General features: G+C 41.4%; 3 protein-coding genes across 4 annotated transcripts in view; 2 read left to right on the forward strand and 1 right to left on the reverse strand.

Moving 5' to 3' along the window:
• bmper (BMP binding endothelial regulator) overlaps positions 1 to 11,998 on the forward strand; it is a 38,534-nt gene extending 26,536 nt beyond the window's left edge. The window contains exons 7-16 of the mRNA XM_070551838.1: positions 415 to 514; positions 604 to 713; positions 895 to 1,029; positions 1,361 to 1,465; positions 4,013 to 4,058; positions 4,323 to 4,477; positions 5,947 to 6,148; positions 7,070 to 7,412; positions 7,568 to 7,698; positions 8,934 to 11,998. Coding sequence (XP_070407939.1) covers positions 415 to 514; positions 604 to 713; positions 895 to 1,029; positions 1,361 to 1,465; positions 4,013 to 4,058; positions 4,323 to 4,477; positions 5,947 to 6,148; positions 7,070 to 7,412; positions 7,568 to 7,698; positions 8,934 to 9,115 — 1,509 coding nt within the window. The 3' untranslated portion in view covers positions 9,116 to 11,998. The remainder of the gene's footprint in view (positions 1 to 414; positions 515 to 603; positions 714 to 894; positions 1,030 to 1,360; positions 1,466 to 4,012; positions 4,059 to 4,322; positions 4,478 to 5,946; positions 6,149 to 7,069; positions 7,413 to 7,567; positions 7,699 to 8,933) is intronic.
• On the reverse strand, positions 10,913 to 16,284 carry eaf1 (ELL associated factor 1). Its single transcript, XM_054740928.2, has 6 exons — positions 15,993 to 16,284; positions 14,502 to 14,596; positions 14,072 to 14,208; positions 13,792 to 13,964; positions 13,438 to 13,659; positions 10,913 to 13,267 (listed from the first exon to the last, which is right to left on the reverse strand). Exons 1-6 carry the CDS (start codon positions 16,093 to 16,095, stop codon positions 13,218 to 13,220), a joined length of 780 nt encoding a protein of 259 aa, XP_054596903.1. The 5' UTR covers positions 16,096 to 16,284; the 3' UTR covers positions 10,913 to 13,217.
• A 353-nt stretch (positions 16,285 to 16,637) lies between these two features.
• mettl6 (methyltransferase 6, methylcytidine) lies at positions 16,638 to 18,798 on the forward strand. 2 transcript variants are annotated; one of them, XM_015949930.3, is made up of 5 exons: positions 16,638 to 17,237; positions 17,388 to 17,522; positions 17,775 to 17,945; positions 18,140 to 18,281; positions 18,424 to 18,798. In XM_015949930.3, exons 1-5 carry the CDS (start codon positions 16,941 to 16,943, stop codon positions 18,576 to 18,578), a joined length of 900 nt encoding a protein of 299 aa, XP_015805416.1. In that variant the 5' UTR covers positions 16,638 to 16,940; the 3' UTR covers positions 18,579 to 18,798. The 2 variants fall into 2 exon arrangements, with proteins under 2 accessions (XP_015805416.1, XP_015805417.1); XM_015949931.3 differs by having other exon boundaries at positions 17,817 to 17,945.
• The last annotated feature ends 2,795 nt before the right edge of the window (positions 18,799 to 21,593 follow it).

A 21,593-nucleotide genomic window follows, 5' to 3' on the forward strand; every position in this document is an offset into this window, starting at 1 on the left:
CCTTCCATAAACACATAAGAGCATTAATGTGCTGCCACCTAATTAGGACACCCTATAGACTTTCTTAAACAAACACACACAAACAGACTGTTACAGCTTTTTCTGACATTTGTCCATTATTATTATTATTATTATTATTATTATTATTATTATTATGTTATTCAATAAATATGATTTTTAGAGCATTTCTGCAGACATATTTGCATACAGTTGTGTTAAGATATGTTATTAATGTAAAGTTGCAGTTTTCTTTTTTGTTTCTTGTTATTTTGTCAATTTTATGGACAGAAAAGCTAATTATTGATAAACTCATAAGATTCAAGTCATGATCTCATTACATTAGAGCAGTCATGTATAGAAAAACATGTGGGTTGTTAGATAAATGATAATAACAATATGTTTTTGTTATTTCAGGGCGGGCGGACCCTCTGCATGAAGGAGGCGTGTCCTGTGCTCTCCTGCCCAGCCCACCTCACCCACACTCCGCCTGGACAGTGCTGCCCCAGATGTGTTGGTAATAAGGAGCTATTCAAAACTGAGTTTGTGTCAGACTGATCTGTGTTCCTCTGTTTTCTGATCACAACTCGTGTGATTCTCCTCCAGGTCAGAGGAAAGTGTTTGATCTCTCTTTAGGAAGTTGTCTGTTCCACAGTGACGTTTATGAGAACGGCACCTCCTTTGTCCTCAACAACTGCACCAGCTGCACCTGCGAGGTAAAATCTTGCTTGGGAAATGTTTGTTGTTGAAGGAAACACTTTTGCATCACAGATTTTTCACTTCTTTCTGTAAAACATTGACTTTTTTATGAGGCAGAAGCAGTGAAAGGGACAGAAATAACTGAGTCATTAAATAATTATGAAGTTTATGTCTGACCTGTAGCCCCCTCTTTTTTAGGAATCCACAGTGGTGTGTAAAAAGCAGTGCTCGCAGCCAGGTAGTTGCCATGGAGATCAGTGCTGTGAAGAGTGTCTGTCATATGTGAAGATGGAGGAGGTGAAGTACTGCAGAGTCCGGAACAAGATCTACAGGGTGGGTGAAGATCTACAGGGTGGGTGATTGGATGGATAGATCGATAGGAGGGTTGATGGATGGATGGACGGACGGACGGACGGACGGACGGACGGACGGACGGTCGGACGGTCGGTCGGTCGGTCGGTCGGTCGGTCGGTCGGTCGGTCGGTCGGTCGGTCGGTCGGTCGGGGTTGGTTGGTTGGTTGGTTGGTTGGTTGGTTGGTTGGTGGATGGATGGATGGATGGATGGATGGATGGATGGATGGATGGATGGATGGATGGATGGATGGATGGATGGGTCTTCATTTTAAACCCTGTATCCTCATGTTTTTCCTCCATCCCTCCACAGTTAGGGGACATGTGGTCGTGGGTTAACTGCACCCTCTGCTCCTGCGTTGAAGGCAACATCGAGTGCCGACCCAAACAGTGCGTACCGATCACCAGCTGCCCCTCGGTGAGCCACAGCATTTCTCATCATGATGCTGTTTTTATTTGTGTCCTAAAACTTGATCTCTGTCCTTTATGTCTAACTTACCAGACTGGTTGTTTTAGCTAAATGATTGTTTTGTAGGTTTTTCTAGCTTCTAAACCTTTGGCAGATTGGTTTTCCTTAGATAAACACACATCCATGTAAGTGATGAAGAGTTTGATCCATTTCACAGTTGAAACAAACGAAATGAACTGATTAATGATTATTTTACAGATAGACCTTACACAGAGGCCTGTTAACTCCAGCTGGCAGACCAAAATAAACTGTTATTGTACAGCAAATGAAAACATTTACAATTATTTAAAGACCCCATTTAGATGTTTCACTATATCTTTCAATTGTTTGAGTTTCAAATTATCCATCAGATCCTAACAAGCAGTGCAGCGATTATGAATGATTTAGTTCTTATTCCAGGGAAGTCATCAGCAGTTGCTTTTTACAGAAAAGAAACAAGATCCTTCTAGAAGCATGAGTCAATTCCTGATCGCTTCAACTCCGCTCAGTTAGCTCAGACAGTCCTATTAGGTTGTAAACTTTTCTTGACTGAAGGATCCGCTGAGCTGAAAAACTGTGGGAACTGCTGGCAGGAAAAAGTTTTATGCTGCGTTCACCTGTCGCAGAGGTCGCTCCGAAGTCATGTGTCGGTTGGCGGTTGATGGAGTAGATTCCTGTCATACCGCCAGCCGGTGCCGGTCATGCAGTCAAAGCTGGTGTCATCGATAGTCCAAGTTCACACACATCCAGTGGTTCCAACAAGCCCTCACCTGTTGTTCACAGTCAGACCCGAGAGCTGCGGCTTAACGTTGGTGGTCTGACGAGTGTTTTCATTCACCATCCTCCTGAATTTAGGATTAAATACCATGTTGTTGCAAATCTGTTTATTTATGACATGTTGTAATTTTAACTCACTGATTAAGGATAATAAAGATGATCCCACCAGGGGAAAGTGTTTCTGACAAGGACCTTTACTGTTTCAACAGAAGTCTTTTTTCATTCTTAACCCAAAACATAATAAAAAAAATTAAATATTTTTGTTTGTGTGCATCTTCTAGTCATTTAAGACCATAAGGGTTCAGCAATTTCACCAGTATTAAGTTCAAATTAATGTAATAATTCACTTTTGTCTTCAAACATCTGCATAATTGTTGGACATTTTTTAGTGTTGTACTTTTTTATGTATGGTTAGTGCGTGCTTCCATACGTTACAGATGATACCTGTTAGCCCTGCTGGTGAAAGGGTTACAAATATTTTAGACACAATAAAAGAGTTCAGCAATGAAACGGTGAAGATTTAGCACTTTTCAGGTAACGTTCAAGACAAATGTATGCATAGAAAACACTTCAGACCCCAACGTCCTGCTCAGCGAGCCGCAACATTTAACGCCTGTCACTGTGTGGTTTTGTTTCTGGTGTGAACATAACATGTTTGAAAACAGACATGCATCCGTCTCCAGTCTTACACCGCAGAACTGTGGCTCTGATTCACTCATCTATGAACTTTTAACGGTTTGCATGAATGAAAACATTTGTGTAGGAGGCATTTCCTCAGGTTTAAACAGCACCCTCATAGCAGGTATGTTAGTGTTTATAATTAAACGCCACACCTGTCCTAAGTTATCATCTGACACCGAGGTCACCACACACACACACACACACACACACACACACACACACACACACACTCACACTCACACTCCCATGCCTCGTCCTGCGGTCAGCAGCAGGTCAGCAGAGTGTCTGGGTCCCCCGTGGAGACAGAGTGTCTCCGAGCAGCCTTTTGTCTGCAATACGTTTGAGTGACAGCGGAGAAGAGGTGCCCTATATTTAGGCCCTTGGAAACTAATCGCTGTCACGGTGTGTGTTTGAAAGGGAGTGTGTGTTCGTGTGCATCCTCGGTGCATCTAAAGGCAGCCCTCTTCAAAGACCCACAGCACCCTTTATGTTGGGGTTAGACCTCTGCAGCGTATATGGAGCGTTCAGAGCGCGTCTGCGCACGATGACAGACGAGTGGCGTCGACCGCGGAGAAGACGGGAGAAAAGTGTGTCTGTCCTTTTGGAGTCGGCGTTTAAAACTTTCAAAGGACTGTTGAGGTTTAAATGAGATTTACAGAGACAGAATGAAGTTTGGAGCATTTTCTATCGGTGAGGCCTGATAAAAGTATAAACGTGTGTTTAGACCGGTGAGGAGCATGCCTCGGGCTGTGGAAGTGTCGTCTGATCCGCAGAAACATCTGCTGAAAAGAAGAGGCAAAGTGTCGTGTTACATAAAGTTAAATCATCAGCATCTTACCTGTAGGCCTGTCCTCGTTTGTGAACTTGTCCAGACCTGAACTTCTTATACATACTGTAGCTTTTACCTTTAGAAAAATGATTGCACCTATTTTCAATTTCTATGTCAAATATTTTTAGAAATTTCAAACATCTGTGTCCAGTTCACCTGCTTTTCTTTTATTATTTATGCTCAGTTGTTCTGCCTTCATCAGAAGATGTAATCTGTATCATCTCTCTCAGAACAAGATCCTGAACAGAACCGGCTGTTGTCCAGTTTGCACTGAAAGTGAGTAAGTCTGTTTCATCAGAGTATCTCCTAATAAATGTATCCTAGGATAGCTTTTCTTCTGGTCATTTTACTTTTATTTTTGGCTCCAAACGGCAGAGAAATCACCCTAAATGCTCTACAAACCTCTCAGAAACATATTTAACATGTTGGAAACATCTTTCACATAGCTATAGTCATAGAAGTTGAAGTTGCACTCATGTTTTCTGTCATTTGCCTAGAACAACATTGTTCTCCATATTTTGTGTCCATGCCTCGCTCCAGAGCCAGGTGTATGCACAGTCTTTGGCGACCCTCACTACAACACCTTCGATGGAAGGACCTTTAACTTTCAGGGAACATGTCAGTACGTGCTAACGCGTGACTGTGGAGGGACTTCGGGAGCGCCGGGAAACAACAGCCCAGACTCCAGCTTCACGGTAGGATGGGCGTTAGAAAGTTTTCATAAGTAAAAACTTTAGAAATCTGTAAAATTAGTTAGAAAAGAATGAAGATGGATGATGCTAATCTAGACAGTACACGTTGGGGACCAAAACATCAGAAGGATCTTGGCTAGGAGGCACAAAGGGGGCGTGGTCAACTACCACACATGAAAATTGGGACACTCGCACCCCTGGGCAGGAACGCACGATTAAAGGTGAAAGTTTGAGTACTGGGACTGGGCCTTCGTATCACTTTTATGGCAGTGTCACACCTGGGCCAGCACGGACCGGGCTGGGTGGCGTCGGTCCGGGTCCCGCACCGGAAGGATTTGTTCACACACACTTCTCAGGAACAGGGAAATGTCCAAGCACGTGGGTGGGGAAAAAGACACACGGAAAAGTCCCTGGTGTCTTCCTTCAACGTTGGCCGTGCAGCTCAAGGCACGGCAGCGCTGTCTCTGTGTGTGCGTGTGTGTGTGCGTGCGTGCATGCGTGCGTGTGTGTGCACATGCGTGCATGTACGTGTGTGTGTGTGTGTGTGTGTGTGTGTGTGTGTGTGTGTGTGTGTGTGTGTGTGTGTGCGCACGCTCGTCACCAGAGGAGATATTCACTACTTCGCTCTCGCTTGTTGATTCTATCTGCCAATTGGAAGTTTCTCCTAATGGTAGGCATGTGTTTTCGAACCAGCAAATCAGTTGGCAGTGGGTGTGTTGGACCTGTTCAGCCGGGAGCAGACTACATTGGTGTGTGGGCCGAAAAACTGATCGGTTGAGCATGGAAAAATACAAGGCAACCTAGATGGGAACACTTTAAAAGCTACTCAGTCCGGCCTGTGCTGGCCCAGATGTGAAAGCGCCATTATGGGCCATTCCCATCTGTACCGGGTCGGCCCAGGCCGGGTAGCGTAGGTTGTTTACATATCTGGGTGGCCTGGTATTTTTCCGGGCCAACCAAGGCTCCTTCCCAGCCCTCTTCTCAAGGGGGTCTGCTTCAGGCCGACCAGGGCCAACACACCCACTGTTGACAGCAAATTCACACCTTCCATTAGAGCAAGCCTCTGATTGGTGGGTAGAATCAGCCCACATGGGCTTAAGACAAGGATGTGTGGAATCAACCGGGCCCGGCTGGGGCCGCGACAAAGGCAGATGCTGGCTTTATTACTCCTCCTACTTTATACACCGAACCTACATGAAAACGTGATGCATGTTATCAATAAGCCAAGCCAACAAAACATCCTGGAAACAACTGGAAAATCTTTGAAATTTCTGCAAGATGAAACAACTTGGCACTAGCTGGCACAAATATTGTCTTGCAGATGCTCATTAGTTTGGAGGTTGTGCTAAGCTGGCCTGCTTTTACAGAAAATTAGGCATTTCCCTGTGTGCATGTAGCTGCATGAAAATCAACCAAAATGGAAACCGCTATAATAGCACAAACTATTATTTGTTTACTTGTTTTAATTCAAGGTGTTGGTGAAGAACGATGCTCGGCGAACTCGCTCCTTCTCCTGGACGCAGTTTGTTGAGATAAGGCTTGGTGCTCTGGTTCTCAGCCTTCACCAGCACCTGACGGTCCGAAGGAATGGTACTCGCATCGCCCTGCCCTACCACGGCCCTGGGGTACACATCGACCTGGATGGATACCTGCTTAAGCTCACCACCATTGCAGGTCAGAAATCAGCTGTACAGTAAAAGTGTCTCAACTTCTAAGTGAATTTCTGCTGTCTTAAAACAACTCTGATATTTTAGGTTTCACAGGGGTTTATGCAAATGTTATTTTAACCTGTATACTTCCACAATTTCATGTAAATAATCATGCAATGCAAAACGTACAACAATAGGCATGTTTCCTTTACCAGAACTTTTCAGCATGCGTGTCTCCACTTCCCTGGGCTTGCCAAATAGTCGTTTTCTAAGCTATTTTCAGGAACTTTTGGAATATTTGAACAGGGGTAGGTACTCAGAATAGCCCGGTGGAGTTCCTGAGCGGAACTTTTGGTTGAGATTGTATGGAGACACAACAGTTGGGAGGACCAGGCCATCTTATCTCCCAGTCAATTTCCCCCTCCCAGAATTTACCGTGAAGTTCTGACAATGGAAACATGCCTCATGAGGCACTATGATTTTTTTTTAATCTTGTTCCCCTAAGAAGCCATGACATATTTTAGTTTTCCTCTAATATTGAATAAAGGAGCCTAGAGGCTAACTTTGAGCTAACAATGCTAACAGTGAATTCAAAATATCTCAAGCTACTCTTTCAATTACCAACAACGCAATATTACAGTGAAATGTTTTTATTTACTTATATTACTGTATATGACTCGTCTTCACTTGTCATCTAGGATCTACTGGCACTGATCTGTAGCTGGCAACATTCATGAAACTCAAGAAAGTGAACGAGCCACGTGTGTGTTTAGAAACATTGGCTGCAGTACCCTAATTTCACCACAGGGTGTCCTTCTTCCTTTTCACATCATGCACCTTTAATTCAGTTTACATTTGTTAACTTCATTCAACAGAACACCGCCATGTCTAACATGTTCTTGTTACACGATACATTAGCTAAACGTACTTGTAACTTTGTCACCAGGTCTGGAGATCACGTGGGATGGTGATAGTTTTGTTGAAGTTGTAGCAGCTCCCCACCTGCGCGGACGCCTCTGCGGCCTTTGTGGGAACTACAACGGCCACAAGCGAGACGACACCATGGGAGGTGACGGCCAGTTCAAGTTTGACGTGGACGAGTTTGCAGAGTCGTGGCGAGTTGAGGGAAATGAGGTTTGCTCCCAGCAGCATCCGCCTCGCAGGCCTACATCCTTCCTGTGTCCTGGCAGTGTTAAGGTTAAGTTTCGAGCCCACCGGGACTGTCAGAAGATAAAGTCCTGGGAGTTTCAGAAGTGCCATCGTGTGGTGGACTTTGGTCCTTTCTACAGGTGAGTACAAAGCTGTACGTGACACACCCAGCTTTGTTAGAAGATGATACTTTTTGTGCTTTTAACTGTAAAACCAAGACTTGTAAAAATGTGCTTCGTGTGCATTTCCCTAAAGCTGATAAAAGTCTCTAAATCAAAAAATCCTCCTTTTGCAGGTCTTGCGTGACGGACATGTGTGAGTGTCCGGTGCATAAAAACTGCTACTGCGAGTCCTTTATTGCCTACAGCCGAGCCTGTGAGAGGGAAGGGGTGCCCGTCCTGTGGAAGCCTGACAATGTTTGCATGGGTTAGTGACACCACTCATAAACCACCTCAGGGCACTTTGCATCAAGAGTTGAGAGATCAGTTAAATGTTTGAAATTCTGTACGGATAAAAGTCTAACACCAAATATAGATCTAGAGTATCTAGAGTCCGATTTGCACAACCCCCATCAGCAGTGCTTAGTTCATTCCGACTGAACATCTTAGGAGACGAAACTACAACTCTGAGACGAACGGAGCGACTCGGACCTATTGGCACCCATGCAAAATGGATGCTGGTTTGTCTAGGGCTACCTTCCAGAATGCATTACGTAACAGTCGAGTTTTAGCTACTGTAAAGTACGCTGTTGAGCAGGACACCCACGTCCAAACACTTTCCTGAAACCCTATTTAACTTTTGTGCAGTCTTTGTAAAACAATACTTTTCATTGCATTATGCTAGACAGGAAGACAGATAATTTTCAATGGTCCCTCAGATAAATGCGGTTGTGAAATCACGTTTCTTTCAACTGCACAGGTTAACACGCCTGAAACAGTCCCATTTAGAATCTGTAATTGACGCCTTTACCACTTCTCGCTTAGACTATGTGAATTCACTCCTCATCGGCACCCCTCTTTCAGCCTGTAACCGGCTGCAGATGGTACAAAACGCTGCTGCAAGGCTCTTAACAAACACAAACAGATGTAGCCTTATCACCCCAGTGCTGGCTAATCTTCATTGGTTGCCCGTCACCTTTAGGGTGCGTTTCAAGATCCTGCTCTTTGTATTCAAAGCACTGAACGGACTTGCACCACCCTACCTGCGCGACCTGCAAAAAGTAACAATAAAGCTAGAGGAGAGAGGGCCTTTATGCATGCTGATCCCGTCCTTCGGAATGCACAATCCGACTGTCAACATCCGTTGTTGTTGTCAAGTCACGCTTGAAGAACCACTTTTATGATTTGGCTTTTGGACACTGACTCCTTTTAATCTTTGTTTTGTTTCCTTGAATTTTTGAACAGTTGTTTTTTTTCTCTCTATTTATTGATTGTCTATTTTAATGATTCGATATTTTAATGTATTGTATCGGTCAATTTTGTATTCATTTGTTGATCGTTTACTTTTGAATGGTCCGTGAAGGACCATTGCCTTGTGCGGTGCTTTAGGCAGCTGCCATGCTGTGTTGAAATTGCATTATATAGAAATAAAATAGTATGGTGTGGTATAAATGCTTGGTACTTTCCTTGACTCTTTTCTTACTTTGCTTCCTTTCCCACCAGCCACCCAGTGTAAACACGACGCCGTGTACGACACCTGTGGCCCGGGCTGCACCAAAACCTGCGACAACTGGAACGAGATCGGACCTTGTAACAAGCCCTGCGTAGCCGGCTGCCACTGCCCCGCCAACTTGGTGCTGAATCACGGACACTGTATCAAACCCACAGCCTGCCCTGGTCGGTGACCCTTGTTACCCAGGCGGGAAGGGGGCTAGGTTAGGGAGGGTCGTCTGTAGGGTCCAAAGAAGGGGGCCAAAGTAACTGAGAAGTATTAAAGATGCTAAAGGGTCTCGAGTCTACAGATCAGACACACCGAGGTACTCAGGGTCAGAGGAACGTGTCAGAACAAGCTGGAGTAGAGGACCGATGGGAGACCGATCGTCTCCTGTGATGCCAAATGCTGTGATTAAAGCAGTTTCACCACAAGAGGGTGCTAATTTACGTCTTGAGGAAGAACTGGAATCTCACCTGGAGTTTTAACTTCTTGCACAACTGAGGAACATTCGACATGTTACAGTGAATCTTCAGAAGAAAGCTGGAGCCTGAGGACTCGTATTGGAGCCAAAATGGTGCTCGGATTTCTCTTCAAGTCACAAAAATGGGAAAACGGGCATCTAGGTTTAAGATTACGTAATGGGGAAACCTTCTGATGCATTTAACAGCCTGGTTGTTCTCTATTCCATCATTTCATAAGCTAATCAGATTTATATGAGAGACAGGACAGCTTTTATATTATTATTGCTCTAATTATTATTTGTTGCTGTTGTTAATTTATATATCCTTCATTGACGTGTTGTAGCAGGAGCCAGGATCATGACTATAATTGTTATAAATGATTTAAAGGGAAACAAAAAGCTATTTATGTTTTTGTTGCGTAGTTTTTGTGTTACTGTTTGAAGAGAAATGCCCAAATGTGACTCTGTTGTTGCAACAAAGCAGGTAAAAATAAATACTGTAATGTATTATTGCTCAATGTACAGGTTGTTGGCGATGATACAGAACTGAAGGTGTTCTTGTAAACAAATGTTTCACTTGAAAACAATTATTTAAAGACCAGCCATATAATCTTTTCTGAGTTCATTTTGACCGCTCTCTCGGTTTTTTAAGTGCAGAAGGTTGGATTCGTAGGCTCACTGAAAATAATTAAAGAAACTTGCAAAGAAAAGATTCATAAAAGGAAATACTGTTTAAGGGGAGACTGTGCAAGTTTTTCATGTTTTTAAATTGTTTTCCTGAGCCAGTATGTGCTAAAATGACCCCTTACAGGGTAATGAAATCTCACTCAGACCCCTACCGCCCTCTGTGGCCAGAATACCGCATTTGCAACTTCACAGTGGCCAGTGTTGTGTCAAAATGAGTTCCCCTGTCGAGATCTGTTTCTTTTCCACCCAGGTGCGAGTTTGAACGCCTTGTAAAAATGTGCGTCCTAACCATAACCATAAAACAAGCATAAGAATCGTGTTACACAGTAATTTCATAAATTATATTTATTCTAAACATACATTTTTGGTGACAGGGCGATTATGGTTAGGGTTATTTTTGTGAGTGGATGGTTCCAACTTGTAGCTGGGTGGAAGAGAAAGATCTCGACGAGCTCTGGTTTGTGACTGGCTTAGAAAAAAATGGAGCGGACAAACCTGGGACTGCAGTCTGCTTCCAGCAAGTCTCCAGTGTGTTTTAGATCACGAACACAGCTGATTTGTTTCATTTAGTTATGAATCACTTCTGTATACACTAATGAAGGCTGACGAGACATTTCAGCTGTTAGATTAAGATGTTAAAAAAGACGAACGCCTGCCGAGGAGGTAAGTTTCTATTTTGGTTCTACTAAACGGACACTAGGGGGTGCTAAAAGCAAGCAAAACCACCTAGTCTCCAAAATACATTATCAGTTTTCTAATCAATAATGCAAAAAATTACTATCATTCTAGAGCCACACCTTATTTGAAAAGCAGAAAAAAAAACTAAAAAAAGTTTAAAACTTTTTTTGTGACTTCTGCAAGATTTTAATAACTTCAGCTTTGTACAGAATAGGTGTCACAAAAACAAGCTTTGAAGTAAAAAAAAAAAAACACAACAAAATGGTGTTGCAGAGCACCGTCTGGATGTTCATTCTTCCACTTATAATAGAAGTAAAAACAGGCTGAAGATGTTTAAAGTCCAGTTCACAATTCTGAGATTTTAGAACAGTAAAAGTACTCGTTTAGACTAAATTTCCAGTAGTTGGTGCAGTTTTTGCTTTGATTGCTTAGCGAGTCACCACAAGGACAAATGAGAGGAACAAATCAAAATAACTGATTTTTATGTCCAAAAAAATAAAGTTTCTCACCCTAAAGAAAGTGTTATATTTCTATTCTTTGACACTATTGTGTTTAACACATCAACAATGGGCAGATTTATGAATCACAACTTTTCAAAATGAATAAAAGAAAAATTTAAATGATCTATTGTCTTCTCTAGCAGTAACCGTCCTGTAGCATCAGCACCATTCACAACAAAACTGGGATTTATGTGATTAATAAGAATACAGAAAAGAAAGCGTGGGGCCGCCATTCTTAATGTGTTAATATTTATACCAACAACATCATTTAACACCATTTTCACAGACATTAACACTCAACACAGCTCAGCCAGAACATCACCATCAGTGGAAGGGAAGGACTTTGTTCAAATCCAAACATCTGCTTAGAAAAAAACCTCTTGAGTGATGATTTCTGCAGCTCGCTTTTTTTTTAAATGAGCCAAAGTCATTAAAACCATTTGCGTAGGAAGGCAGAATTCTACAAAACCAGATCAAATGGCACTAAAAACCAGCAGCTGCATCCAGTTATATTTGATCTAAATCTGCCACCAAGTTCCAGTGGTCAGCATTTAGCAACAACTAGTTTTTTAATGTTTTTAACAAATTTAATTTTGTTTTAACCTCAAACGGTCAGTATTATTATTGTTATTGTTATTATTATGTTTACTTATATCATAAAATCTGCAGATTAAAGGAAAAGGCGCTGATGTCACTGGTGCGGTTAACAAAAAACAAAACAAAAAAAAAACAAACAAACGCAGAAACACAACCATTCAACACCATTACATATGAACTCCTGCATATCTTTTACATGAGATCAACTCTTTGGCTTATTTCTGAACTAATACATTCACCCTCATGTCTTCACTGAAACGCTGCAAGGCATTAAAATGTAATACGGAGTGGTTTCATTCAGAATCAGAAATGATGGAATATTTGTTAAAAAGGGAAAAAAAACTTGTCTGAAACTAACTACATTTGTTTTCTTTCTCATCAGAAACCCTGATTTGTCATCATTTCTTGTCTCCATGGTAACTGCTTGTTATCTGACCTCTGATGTGGTTAATTAAAAGAATTCAACAAAACATTTTAGCTTTTCTGAACCCGTAGTTTTGAATTCATCTCTAAAAAATTGTGCATTATTTTAGGGTTTATTTGTATTTTTTGATGTTTCAATCAAATAAGAACTATCTTCCTAAAATGTTTTTAGAAACCAAATTAAAGCTGAAATTAGAAGGTCACCAGAAAAAGTAAAAACACATTTGTGGTTCGGGGTCTTTTGCTGCCCCCTTGTGGCCGGAAAAATAACTGCAAGACATTTATTGTTTAATTATTCCATTTCAACAAAATTTTAACCAGCATGAGTTGAATTTTGACGTGTTGTTTCAGAACCTAAAGCAACGTCGGACATTCCCAAAGACTAATAAAAATATACATTATCAAATTAGTTATAAGGAAATGTTTTGGGAATGAATGAAATAATCCATCCACAATAATCGGCACCTTCTCTGTTAAGACTTGGGAGGAAAAAAGTGCATTTTTTAAAATTGTTACTTGTTGCAGAGTTTTGCTGATTTTTCTGTTTTTTTGCTGTTTTTTCATCCAACTAATAAAACACTAATACGCATGGAGAGAAGACTTCCACTACAGGGAAAAAGCTTTTTCATACTAGCCTCATCATAAAAAAGGAGAAAAATAGATCAATTATGCAGATAAAACTAGTGTTTTTTATAAGTACTTAAAATATGTCTGAACACTCTTTATAATCTTCTACATCCTAAAGTAAAACTCTGTTTTTTCCTATACAAAACAAAATGCACATCTAATAAAATGCTATCCTAAGGTTTCTGGGTGGCTATAATAAAATAAAATGTTAAAAAAATACAGTCAAACCAGAAACTTAAAGCTGAGGTCAAAAATCACAGCAAGTGAACGCAAGAACCAGGAAGCGAGGAGGAGGAGGAGTGTGGAGGAGGAGAGCGACTTCAGTCGTCATCACTATCGCTGCCCGACTCGCTGAGCTGAAGATCGCTTCCTGTGGAGGAAAAAGAAAAGTAATAATCTAAGTGAGTAAACTAACTCGTCTGGAATGTATCATCTGAGGAAATCCTGTAATAACACATAAAAATGTGAAGGCACTAACTGATAAATGCAGAGATTTAAAAACAGAAACAGGAGAATCAGCGTTTACGCAGAGCTACTCACGGAGTGTGTTCATGAGCTGGTTGTTGCCCTGCTGCCGGTCTCCTCCGCCGTTGGTGATGGGGGTGCAGCTGGGGGAGGTCTGGCTGAGCGGTTGCGGGGGGGCGTCGTGCTCACCATCGCTACTGCTGCTGTCGTCGCCGCTCCCCGAGCCGCTGGCTGAATCGGACGAGCTGCTGCCGCTGCTGCTCATCTGCTCGATCACCTCCACCTCCGCCCGCAGCTCTGCCAGCGGCAGCAGGTCAGAGACATTATTGGTTCTGGGTTCATTTCACACCAGTTACAATATCCAGCTGATATTTTAGCTAGAATCAGTTTGAGACACACCAGTTCCATCTTGTGACAGAACCTTCTCACCTCGTTTGATGTCATCCAGCTGAGGCTCTGGGGACGGGTTGTCCTTCGTGTGGGAGGGTGAGGTTTTGTTCCCGGCCCCTGGTTTGGTCGGGGCTCGGAACTGAGAGCTTGTCTGGGAGGAACGGACGGACTGCTGCTCGATTCGGGCCTGGATCTTACTGCTGCCCTCCGCCCTATAAAAAATAAACACGGCAGACTCACCAACTGTTGCTCCTTTCTGCTCCCCACTTTAGAATGAATGATTTATCAAGTGTGAAAAAGTAATATACAATTCTCCCACCTTGTTTTCTTGACCTGGATGCTGCTGCTGAGCTTCTCCAGGACAAATTCCCCCGTGTCGTGGTTAATGATGAGCACACAATCCTTCTGATACAACCGCTTGTTTCCTTTAAATACCGTCATTGGAGGCGTGGAGCCCTGGAAGAGTATGTAACTTTACTTGATCCTTTGATTTTTCTTAATAAAATCATACAAAGGGGCTTTTACTTGTTTATTTTATTGGTTCCTGATGTAACTAGATGAAACTGAAACTACATTTAAACATAATCAACTATGATTACTCAACCTAAGCTGCTATCTGACTTTGTTAGCAGAGGGAAAGCACTTGATTGACACTTAATAACATTAATAATGTTGAATAACCATAACTGTGAGCCAGCTGACACAAATGTGAGAATGGTGCTTTGTTGTTTACGTCTCTGCAACCTTACTGGAATATGAGGTAGTGTTATGGTAACTTCATCTCCTTTCCCAACTTGTAGCTCTCCCTCACAGCTCGTGTCGATCGATGCTGGTTTGAAGTCATCTAAGAATAAATAAATAAATTAGGCATGAATCAAGTCCTTTCACTGCTTAGAAAAACTTAAATAAATAGAAAAAGAAGTAAATTATATAATTATTAGAGATGTATGATATATCTGCATCAATATCGAGTATTGGCCGATGTTAGTACATTTTTAACATACCAGTCCGACAATTAAAACTGGGCCGATTTTAAGAACTGATATTTTTTCCATCTTATTTCCGTTTGTGTATGTTTCAGAGGGTAAGGGGCAGTTATGATGTGTAATTGTTGAGACATGTGACCGTGATGGTAATCATCTGGCGACGGTGGCACAGGAGTTAAGTGCTCGCCCTGTAATCGGAAGGTTGCAGGTTCGAGCCCCGCTCAGTCTGTTGCTGTCGTTGTGTCCTTGGGCAAGACCCATGTTATCTGCTGGTGGTGGTCGGAAGGACCGGTGGCGCCAGTGCTCAGCAGCCTCGCCTCTGTCAGTGCGCCCCAGAGCAGCTGTGGCTACATCGTAGCTCATCCCCACCAGTGTGTGAATGTGTGTGTGAATGGGTGAATGACTGGTTGTGTTGTAAAGCACCTTGGGGGGTTCCAGGACTCTAGACGGCGCTATATCAAATACAGGCCATTTACCATTTACCAGAAGCGTACGTGTGTGTGTGTGTGTGTGTGTGTGTGTGTGTGTGTGTATAACATAATGCAAATTCAACTTCATAGAAATAAAGCAAAACATTCCAAAATTCAACTTGCATAATTTCAGTCTATTCAAAATCTGCTGATTTCAGATGCATAAAACGGTATTGGCCAATATTGGTTATCGGCCATAACAGTGATACTAATCTCGGTACCGGCCCAAAAAATTCATATTGGTGCATCCCTTATTATTATTAATTATTTAGTTTCTAAAAATGAAAGAGATTCAAACTTAGCTAATCACCCTTATATGTTTTAAATTATAACTTTGCTTGACTCTGCTAATATGACATTAATTTACAAACCGGGAAATATTTAAATAATGTGCTGCTGGTATTTGGGTGAAATGTGCATTTATTAATTATTGGTCACACTGTCTACTTGGCTTAGGAAATGTTTAAATAAACAAAGCAAAATTAAGTAAAAGTTGAATGATGATCAGTTAATAATTGATAATAACCAAGGACTTAAAAAAAAAACATTAAACCCCACAATTTAACTTTCTATTTTTTACATAATAAACACATTTCTGTTCAGCAATTTCTTTCAGTTCGGTGTTTTGCAGTTCATACATGTAAATCAAATTTTCTCATTTATTGTGTACTTCTGTAACCGTAATGAATGTAATAGCTGTATCACTGTGAGCTAATTACTTCCAACCAACAGCTGACTTTACTAAAAGCTTTTAGAAACACAAAGTGGTCTCTTTCACACTCACATCTGATGGTGTGAAAAGATGATTTTGGCCTTTTCTCGAAGCTCTCTCCGAGCTTCAGAACATGTTCCTCTTTGTCCAGCAGTGGATTTGTGTTTCCGTTCATGACTTCGTCTGGTTGAAACCGGATTAAATTTTACATTTGTGTTACAACCGAAAAACAGAGCTATATCCAGCAACTACCGGAGATGATAATCTAAATAAAGATAAAGTTAGCTTGCAGATGCTAACCTTTAGCAAAACAACACTTACGTCACGCGACTGCAGCTTTTTCGGTGTTAAGTGAAAAACGGTTTACTCGTATATCAGTGTGCGGGTTTTCCGTTCTGAATTCTTGGAAAATAAATATGTTTACCTCATTGAACAATTATTCAGTTATTAGTATTTGACTTAAGTATGAATTTATTTTTACCGAACACAGATTAAATAATTTTAAAAAGTAATATTTTCCGTACGTTTTTGCCATGCTGTGATGACTAATGTTTTAATTAAACTATCAAAAGTTTTCAGTTTAGTTATTTTATTATCAGATAATTGGTTTAAACAACAAAGTTAAAGGGGAAACTCGCTTAAAATAGGAGGAGAAACTGTTGTTGTGAGGAAACATATCTCGGCGTAACACTGCCTTTGGTCCGAGCATCAAATACCACCGACGGAAAACCAGACTGGGTGTAAGTGATTTCAGAGCTGTTAAAAATATTTGTAACTTATTTAAACAATAAAATTGTACAGTCAAAATTTATATTATATTTTGTATAAATTTTGTGTTTTAAAGCGTTGACCACCGTGGTATTTTTTTTAATAACACCAACCGGTACCGGTGTCATCGATGCTGCACAAGATGGATGCCAAGTGTGGAAAAATATTACCTCCTTTTTCTTCCTATTGAAGCTTATATAAAGCTTTATTTTATAAACAAACTATCAGAGAGAACGGCAATCTAACACAACAATGGCGTTAATGACAAATGAAAAGTGCAAAGTTGAAGACATTGAAGAAGTGGAACCCGAAACAAAGGTGGAGTCACGGGGACGAGAAACAAAACTTTGCTCTGTCAGAGATTTAACTCCAGAGGAACGGGACAGACTGAGCAGTGAGCGGACGCTGGTATCTGATTTCAAACAAATTAAGCTGGAGAAAGAAGCGCAGAAAAATTGGGACTTGTTTTATAAAAGAAACACCACGAATTTCTTTAAAGACAGACACTGGACCACCAGAGAGTTTGAGGAGCTTAAAGCCTGTCGGGAGGTGAGCGGATAAGGGGTGTTTGATTAAACTTAGCATATGTAGTGTAGAATGAACTTAGTTTATGTAAAGAATATCAACGTTTCACAGTGATTTGAGGCCAAACGGACAACAAAGTGATGATTTTGGGTCACGTGGTCTGTCTCTTTGCAGTTCGAGTCCCAGAAACTGATTCTGCTGGAAGCTGGATGCGGGGTTGGGAACTGCATCTTCCCCCTTCTGGAGGATGACCTCAACATCTTTGTTTATGCCTGTGACTTTTCTCCTCGGGCAGTTGATTTTGTCAAAGTAAGGTGCTTAACTGTGTACTTGTGGAAATCCACCTTTTCTAGCACGTCTAGTTAATCTTAGTGCTCTAGAAGTTAAAAATAAAAATGAAAAAAAGCTTTGCTGCAGTGTAGCTGCCTTTGATGCCATTTGTGGTAAAACCCGGTTCAGCTGCCTTAACAGGAGATTTCAAGGGCTAAGAGTAACCAAATGGGAAAAAAACAGCATTTAAAGATGTAAACATTTGTTTTGTTATTTGTTTTTATTAATCAGGAAAACCCTCTTTACTGCACTGAGCGCTGTTGTGCTTTCCAGTGTGACTTAACAAGAGATGATCTGATGGAAAATGTCCCAGAAGGCAGCGTCGATGTTGTCACGCTCATCTTTGTCCTGTCGGCCATCCATCCCGACAAGATGAAGCTGGTTTTGGAGAACATCAGCAAGGTAGAGTTAAGAGCTGAGACCACCACGCACAATTCACTCAATTCAGGTGGAACTTAAAGGTGCAGTAAGTAAGAGTGACATCCTGTGGTCAAACATGGTTACTGCAGTCTATTTTTTTGAGTACAAATCACTTTTTATGCAAACCTGCACAAAACTGGCATTCAGCGATGTAACAATCTACATGTGGCTTTAAGGTGCTGAAGCCCGGTGGTGTTGTCTTGTTCAGGGACTATGGCATGTACGACCACGCCATGCTCCGGTTTAAATCTGGAAACAAGCTTGGGGAGAACTTCTACGTTCGCCAGGATGGAACAAGGTCCTACTTCTTCTCCAAAGGTCAGCAGAGTATTTCTGTTCAGTCAACTCAGTCTCAAGTGAAAGAGGGGACATGTTGCACATTTAAAATTATTGAATTGATTATATATGAATTTGTTTTTTTTTTCCTCCTCCTGGAATCTTGCTGTTTTCAACTTTTCAGAGTTTCTGGCTAAGCTGTTTCTGGAGGCGGGCTTTGACCTTGTGTCCAACGAGTACGTTCTGAGAGAGACGGTAAACAAGAAGGAAGGACTGTGTGTTCCGAGGGTTTTCCTTCAGAGCAAATTCATCAGACCTGCACATCCACAGAGCTCCTGATGTCACTGTTAACTCACAAATCTCTAAGGGAAGACTGACATGTCAGGTTTGGACTGGATGGAAAAATGTACAAGTTCTGTATGATGGGAAGCCATCATAGGACCACAAGGGGTTTGGGGACATTTTAAAAGAAAGTGTTCACTTTTCTTACAAAATATTTATAAGCTGTGTAACATTTACTCTGTAAATAAATTCTGAGCTTATTCAGCTCTGATGTTGAGTTGAGGGGAAGCATTTATTTTTCAGGGGCACGTGGTGGACAGTGGGGGTTGTGGACATGGCAGGGCACGGGTGCCCTGTCTGTTGAGTAGATCCCAAACAGGTGCCTCCTGCCCCAGAAGATGTTTAAATTGTTTAAAACCAGTGTTGTGCATCATGAAGGAAGAGGAGAGCCAAATGTTCAAGGATAAAAGTCTGTTAAAACCAATTTCTCTGCCAAAAGTGGAAGTGGCACCACAGGTAAAAACAGACGTGTAAGGTTTTTAAAAGATTAAAAAAAGTGGATAAAATCACATTTCAGGAGCTCAAATTGCTGCTTGCAGATGTCAATATAAGCCTTAATCACATGTGGTTGGAGCGCAATGAGACCAGGGATCTTTCCTGAAATATCCATTTATGGTGGCTCCAGGAAAAGACAAGAGTGAACGCTCTTCTCATCTGCACATTCCTGACACTGGAGTCTAAGCGTGGTGGGCGTGTCTGCATGTTGTTCACTGTAACAGGTGTTTTGCAGTTCATACGGATGCTGATGCATGCATGTTTACAGCACTTCAGAAACCCTTTCCCCACACACTTTCAAAGTGAAATGCTATGGTGTTGGCAACAGGGAAATGGTTCTGAGGGTCTTTCCCTTTTATTATTTAGCTAAAAAACCCTGAAACTGTTTTATGTTCCATTGTTTAACATGCTGGTTGTGTTGAGTCAAGGTGCCAAGTCCAGCTCTGGTTTGTTGCCTTGAAAGAATGGGGGGTTTGCGCCCTCTTGTGGCCAAAACTAGAAAAAGCACTCTAGAAGGGAAGATGGGGAGTTGCTGCCCCCAAGTGGCTGAAAGCGGGTACTACACAGTTGTGCTTAGCTATTCATAACAGAATATTGTAGTCTCCTTATTTTAATGAAGCTTTAAAATAATGTGTTTTTTTTTGGCTTCTTGAAAATATGAATAAGAAGGAAAAGGATGAACCATAGAAGGAGAAGAGGAAACTGGATTTATAAAGTTGGAAGAGTTAGAAACTTAAGTTCTTTCAGAATCAAATAATACTGGATTTTTGTGTTGGAAACAGTAAAACTCACGATAAGGGTCTGTTATATAAATGTTAATTGCATCACATTAATATTTTGTCCCTGCACGAGTCCACTGTGGTGAAACTGAAGGGTCTTTGCTACTTTTCAGCATGCTCTAAATGTGGCTTCCTGTTTCCTTTAGCAAGAGAAGGTTAGCACCACAAAGCTTTAGTGATGGAAATATTTGATGAACCTACTTAAGTCCACACAAACATGAATTTTGTTCCTAAAATTGTGTTACTGTTGCCAGATTTAACTTCAGATTTTCATTTGTCATGAAGTCAGAAGACTGCTATCAGTTGATGCTCGACTCAAGGCCAGATGCAAATCCAGACAAACACTAAGTCACCCAAACCCTATTTTTAATCAATAATCACCCTAAAAGTATCTCAGAGTTTAGAAAACTTTAATTGCTTTTGTGAAAACGCTTCTGTGATCAAGTTCAAATGGTTGCAAAAGTATTTGCTTATTATCAGCAGCACCTACTAGCCCAAGCTGATCTTTCTCTGACACAAAGTAGCGTAAGGTGATCTGTACATCACTAAGACAGACGGACTGATCTGTTTGAACCTGCTGGAGTAGCAGAATGTAAAACCTGATAACCCCACACATGAGCAAGTTTGAAGAGATTTACTTTAAAGGTGCAGTAGAATGTAAAACCATAATTATCTTGTTCAAACTGTAAATTCCCACTGGCACGAAAATGAAAGCATCACATTAGATTTTAAACACAAAGAATAAGACATTTACAATTTACAAAAGAAATCAGTTGAGTGACTTAAGAGAAAGGATGAATGTGTCAAACGGCTTCCTGTTTGTCCCAATATTATTGAAACCTCATGCCAATAAGTGACTCAGAGACGCTGTCGACCTGCAAGAGAAGAAAACCAAAGAGGCATTAGTGTGAAGAAAGAGAGCGAAATGTCCATGCGTCTAAAAACAAAACGAAACAGCTCTTCAGATGGGATTTATATTCCCAAAAGACACAGAAAAATGTTTATTCAGTCTTGATACCTTGGACCTTGATTGTGATGAAATGTCCCATTGCTTGTGCTCCAGATTCACACTCAGCTTTACACTGATAGCGGCCGTCGTCTGCCTCTTCCGCTTTGGTGATCTCCGTCACGACATGTCTTTTTCTGACGGTGTTTTCAATGATCGTCTCACTGACCGTAGTAAGGTACTTCCAAGGGTGCTTCAGCTCAATGCTTTTATCATCGAGTTCATGCATCTTGTGCCATATCACATGGACCATTCCACATTTCTCAGTATCATAGTTTGCCACGCACGACAGCTTGGCCGATGAGCCTACAGCAGTAGTGGTGGTGCTCTGTGGGTAAACGACCGCCAAATAATCTGTAAAAAAATAAAGAAGGAACAGTTTGGATTATCAGGCAGTGTGATCTAATGTTACACAATCTGTTGGAAATTAACTTTAAAGGGGAAACATTTAGACTATTTTGTATTTTGTAATAATTTTATGCTCCTTACAAAACATGTTTACGAGGTTGTTTTGCACATAATCCCTCTCGATTAAAGAGATCTCACCTGTAATGTTCTGGACAGTTTCAGGACCTTCCAGAATTAGTTGTTTCAGGGCCTTGTCACTTTAATGTAAATAAGCTGTTGCTGGCCATACCCAACCACTCCTGCTTGGCTTCTGTGAGTTTAGGAGCTTGAATATCCGAGAGGAGCTCAGTGTAGAGCCGCTCATGGATGTAATTTTAGGGGGGG

This window comes from Nothobranchius furzeri, chromosome 5 (assembly GCF_043380555.1).
Source record: "Nothobranchius furzeri strain GRZ-AD chromosome 5, NfurGRZ-RIMD1, whole genome shotgun sequence".
In the NCBI taxonomy this organism is placed as follows: domain Eukaryota; kingdom Metazoa; phylum Chordata; class Actinopteri; order Cyprinodontiformes; family Nothobranchiidae; genus Nothobranchius; species Nothobranchius furzeri.

Excerpts from the sequence above, each read along its gene's own strand:
- eaf1 (XM_054740928.2), bottom strand. The coding sequence starts at position 16,095 with ATGAACGGAAACACAAATCCACTGCTGGACAAAGAGGAACATGTTCTG. Across the intron at positions 14,209-14,501 it reads TAACACTACCTCATATTCCA|GGCTCCACGCCTCCAATGAC; the intron begins GTAAGGTTGCAG and ends ATACTCTTCCAG. Across the intron at positions 13,660-13,791 it reads GCTGGATGACATCAAACGAG|AGCTGCGGGCGGAGGTGGAG; the intron begins GTGAGAAGGTTC and ends TGCCGCTGGCAG.
- mettl6 (XM_015949930.3), top strand. The coding sequence starts at position 16,941 with ATGGCGTTAATGACAAATGAAAAGTGCAAAGTTGAAGACATTGAAGAA. Across the intron at positions 17,238-17,387 it reads AGCTTAAAGCCTGTCGGGAG|TTCGAGTCCCAGAAACTGAT; the intron begins GTGAGCGGATAA and ends GTCTCTTTGCAG. Across the intron at positions 17,946-18,139 it reads TTTTGGAGAACATCAGCAAG|GTGCTGAAGCCCGGTGGTGT; the intron begins GTAGAGTTAAGA and ends TGTGGCTTTAAG.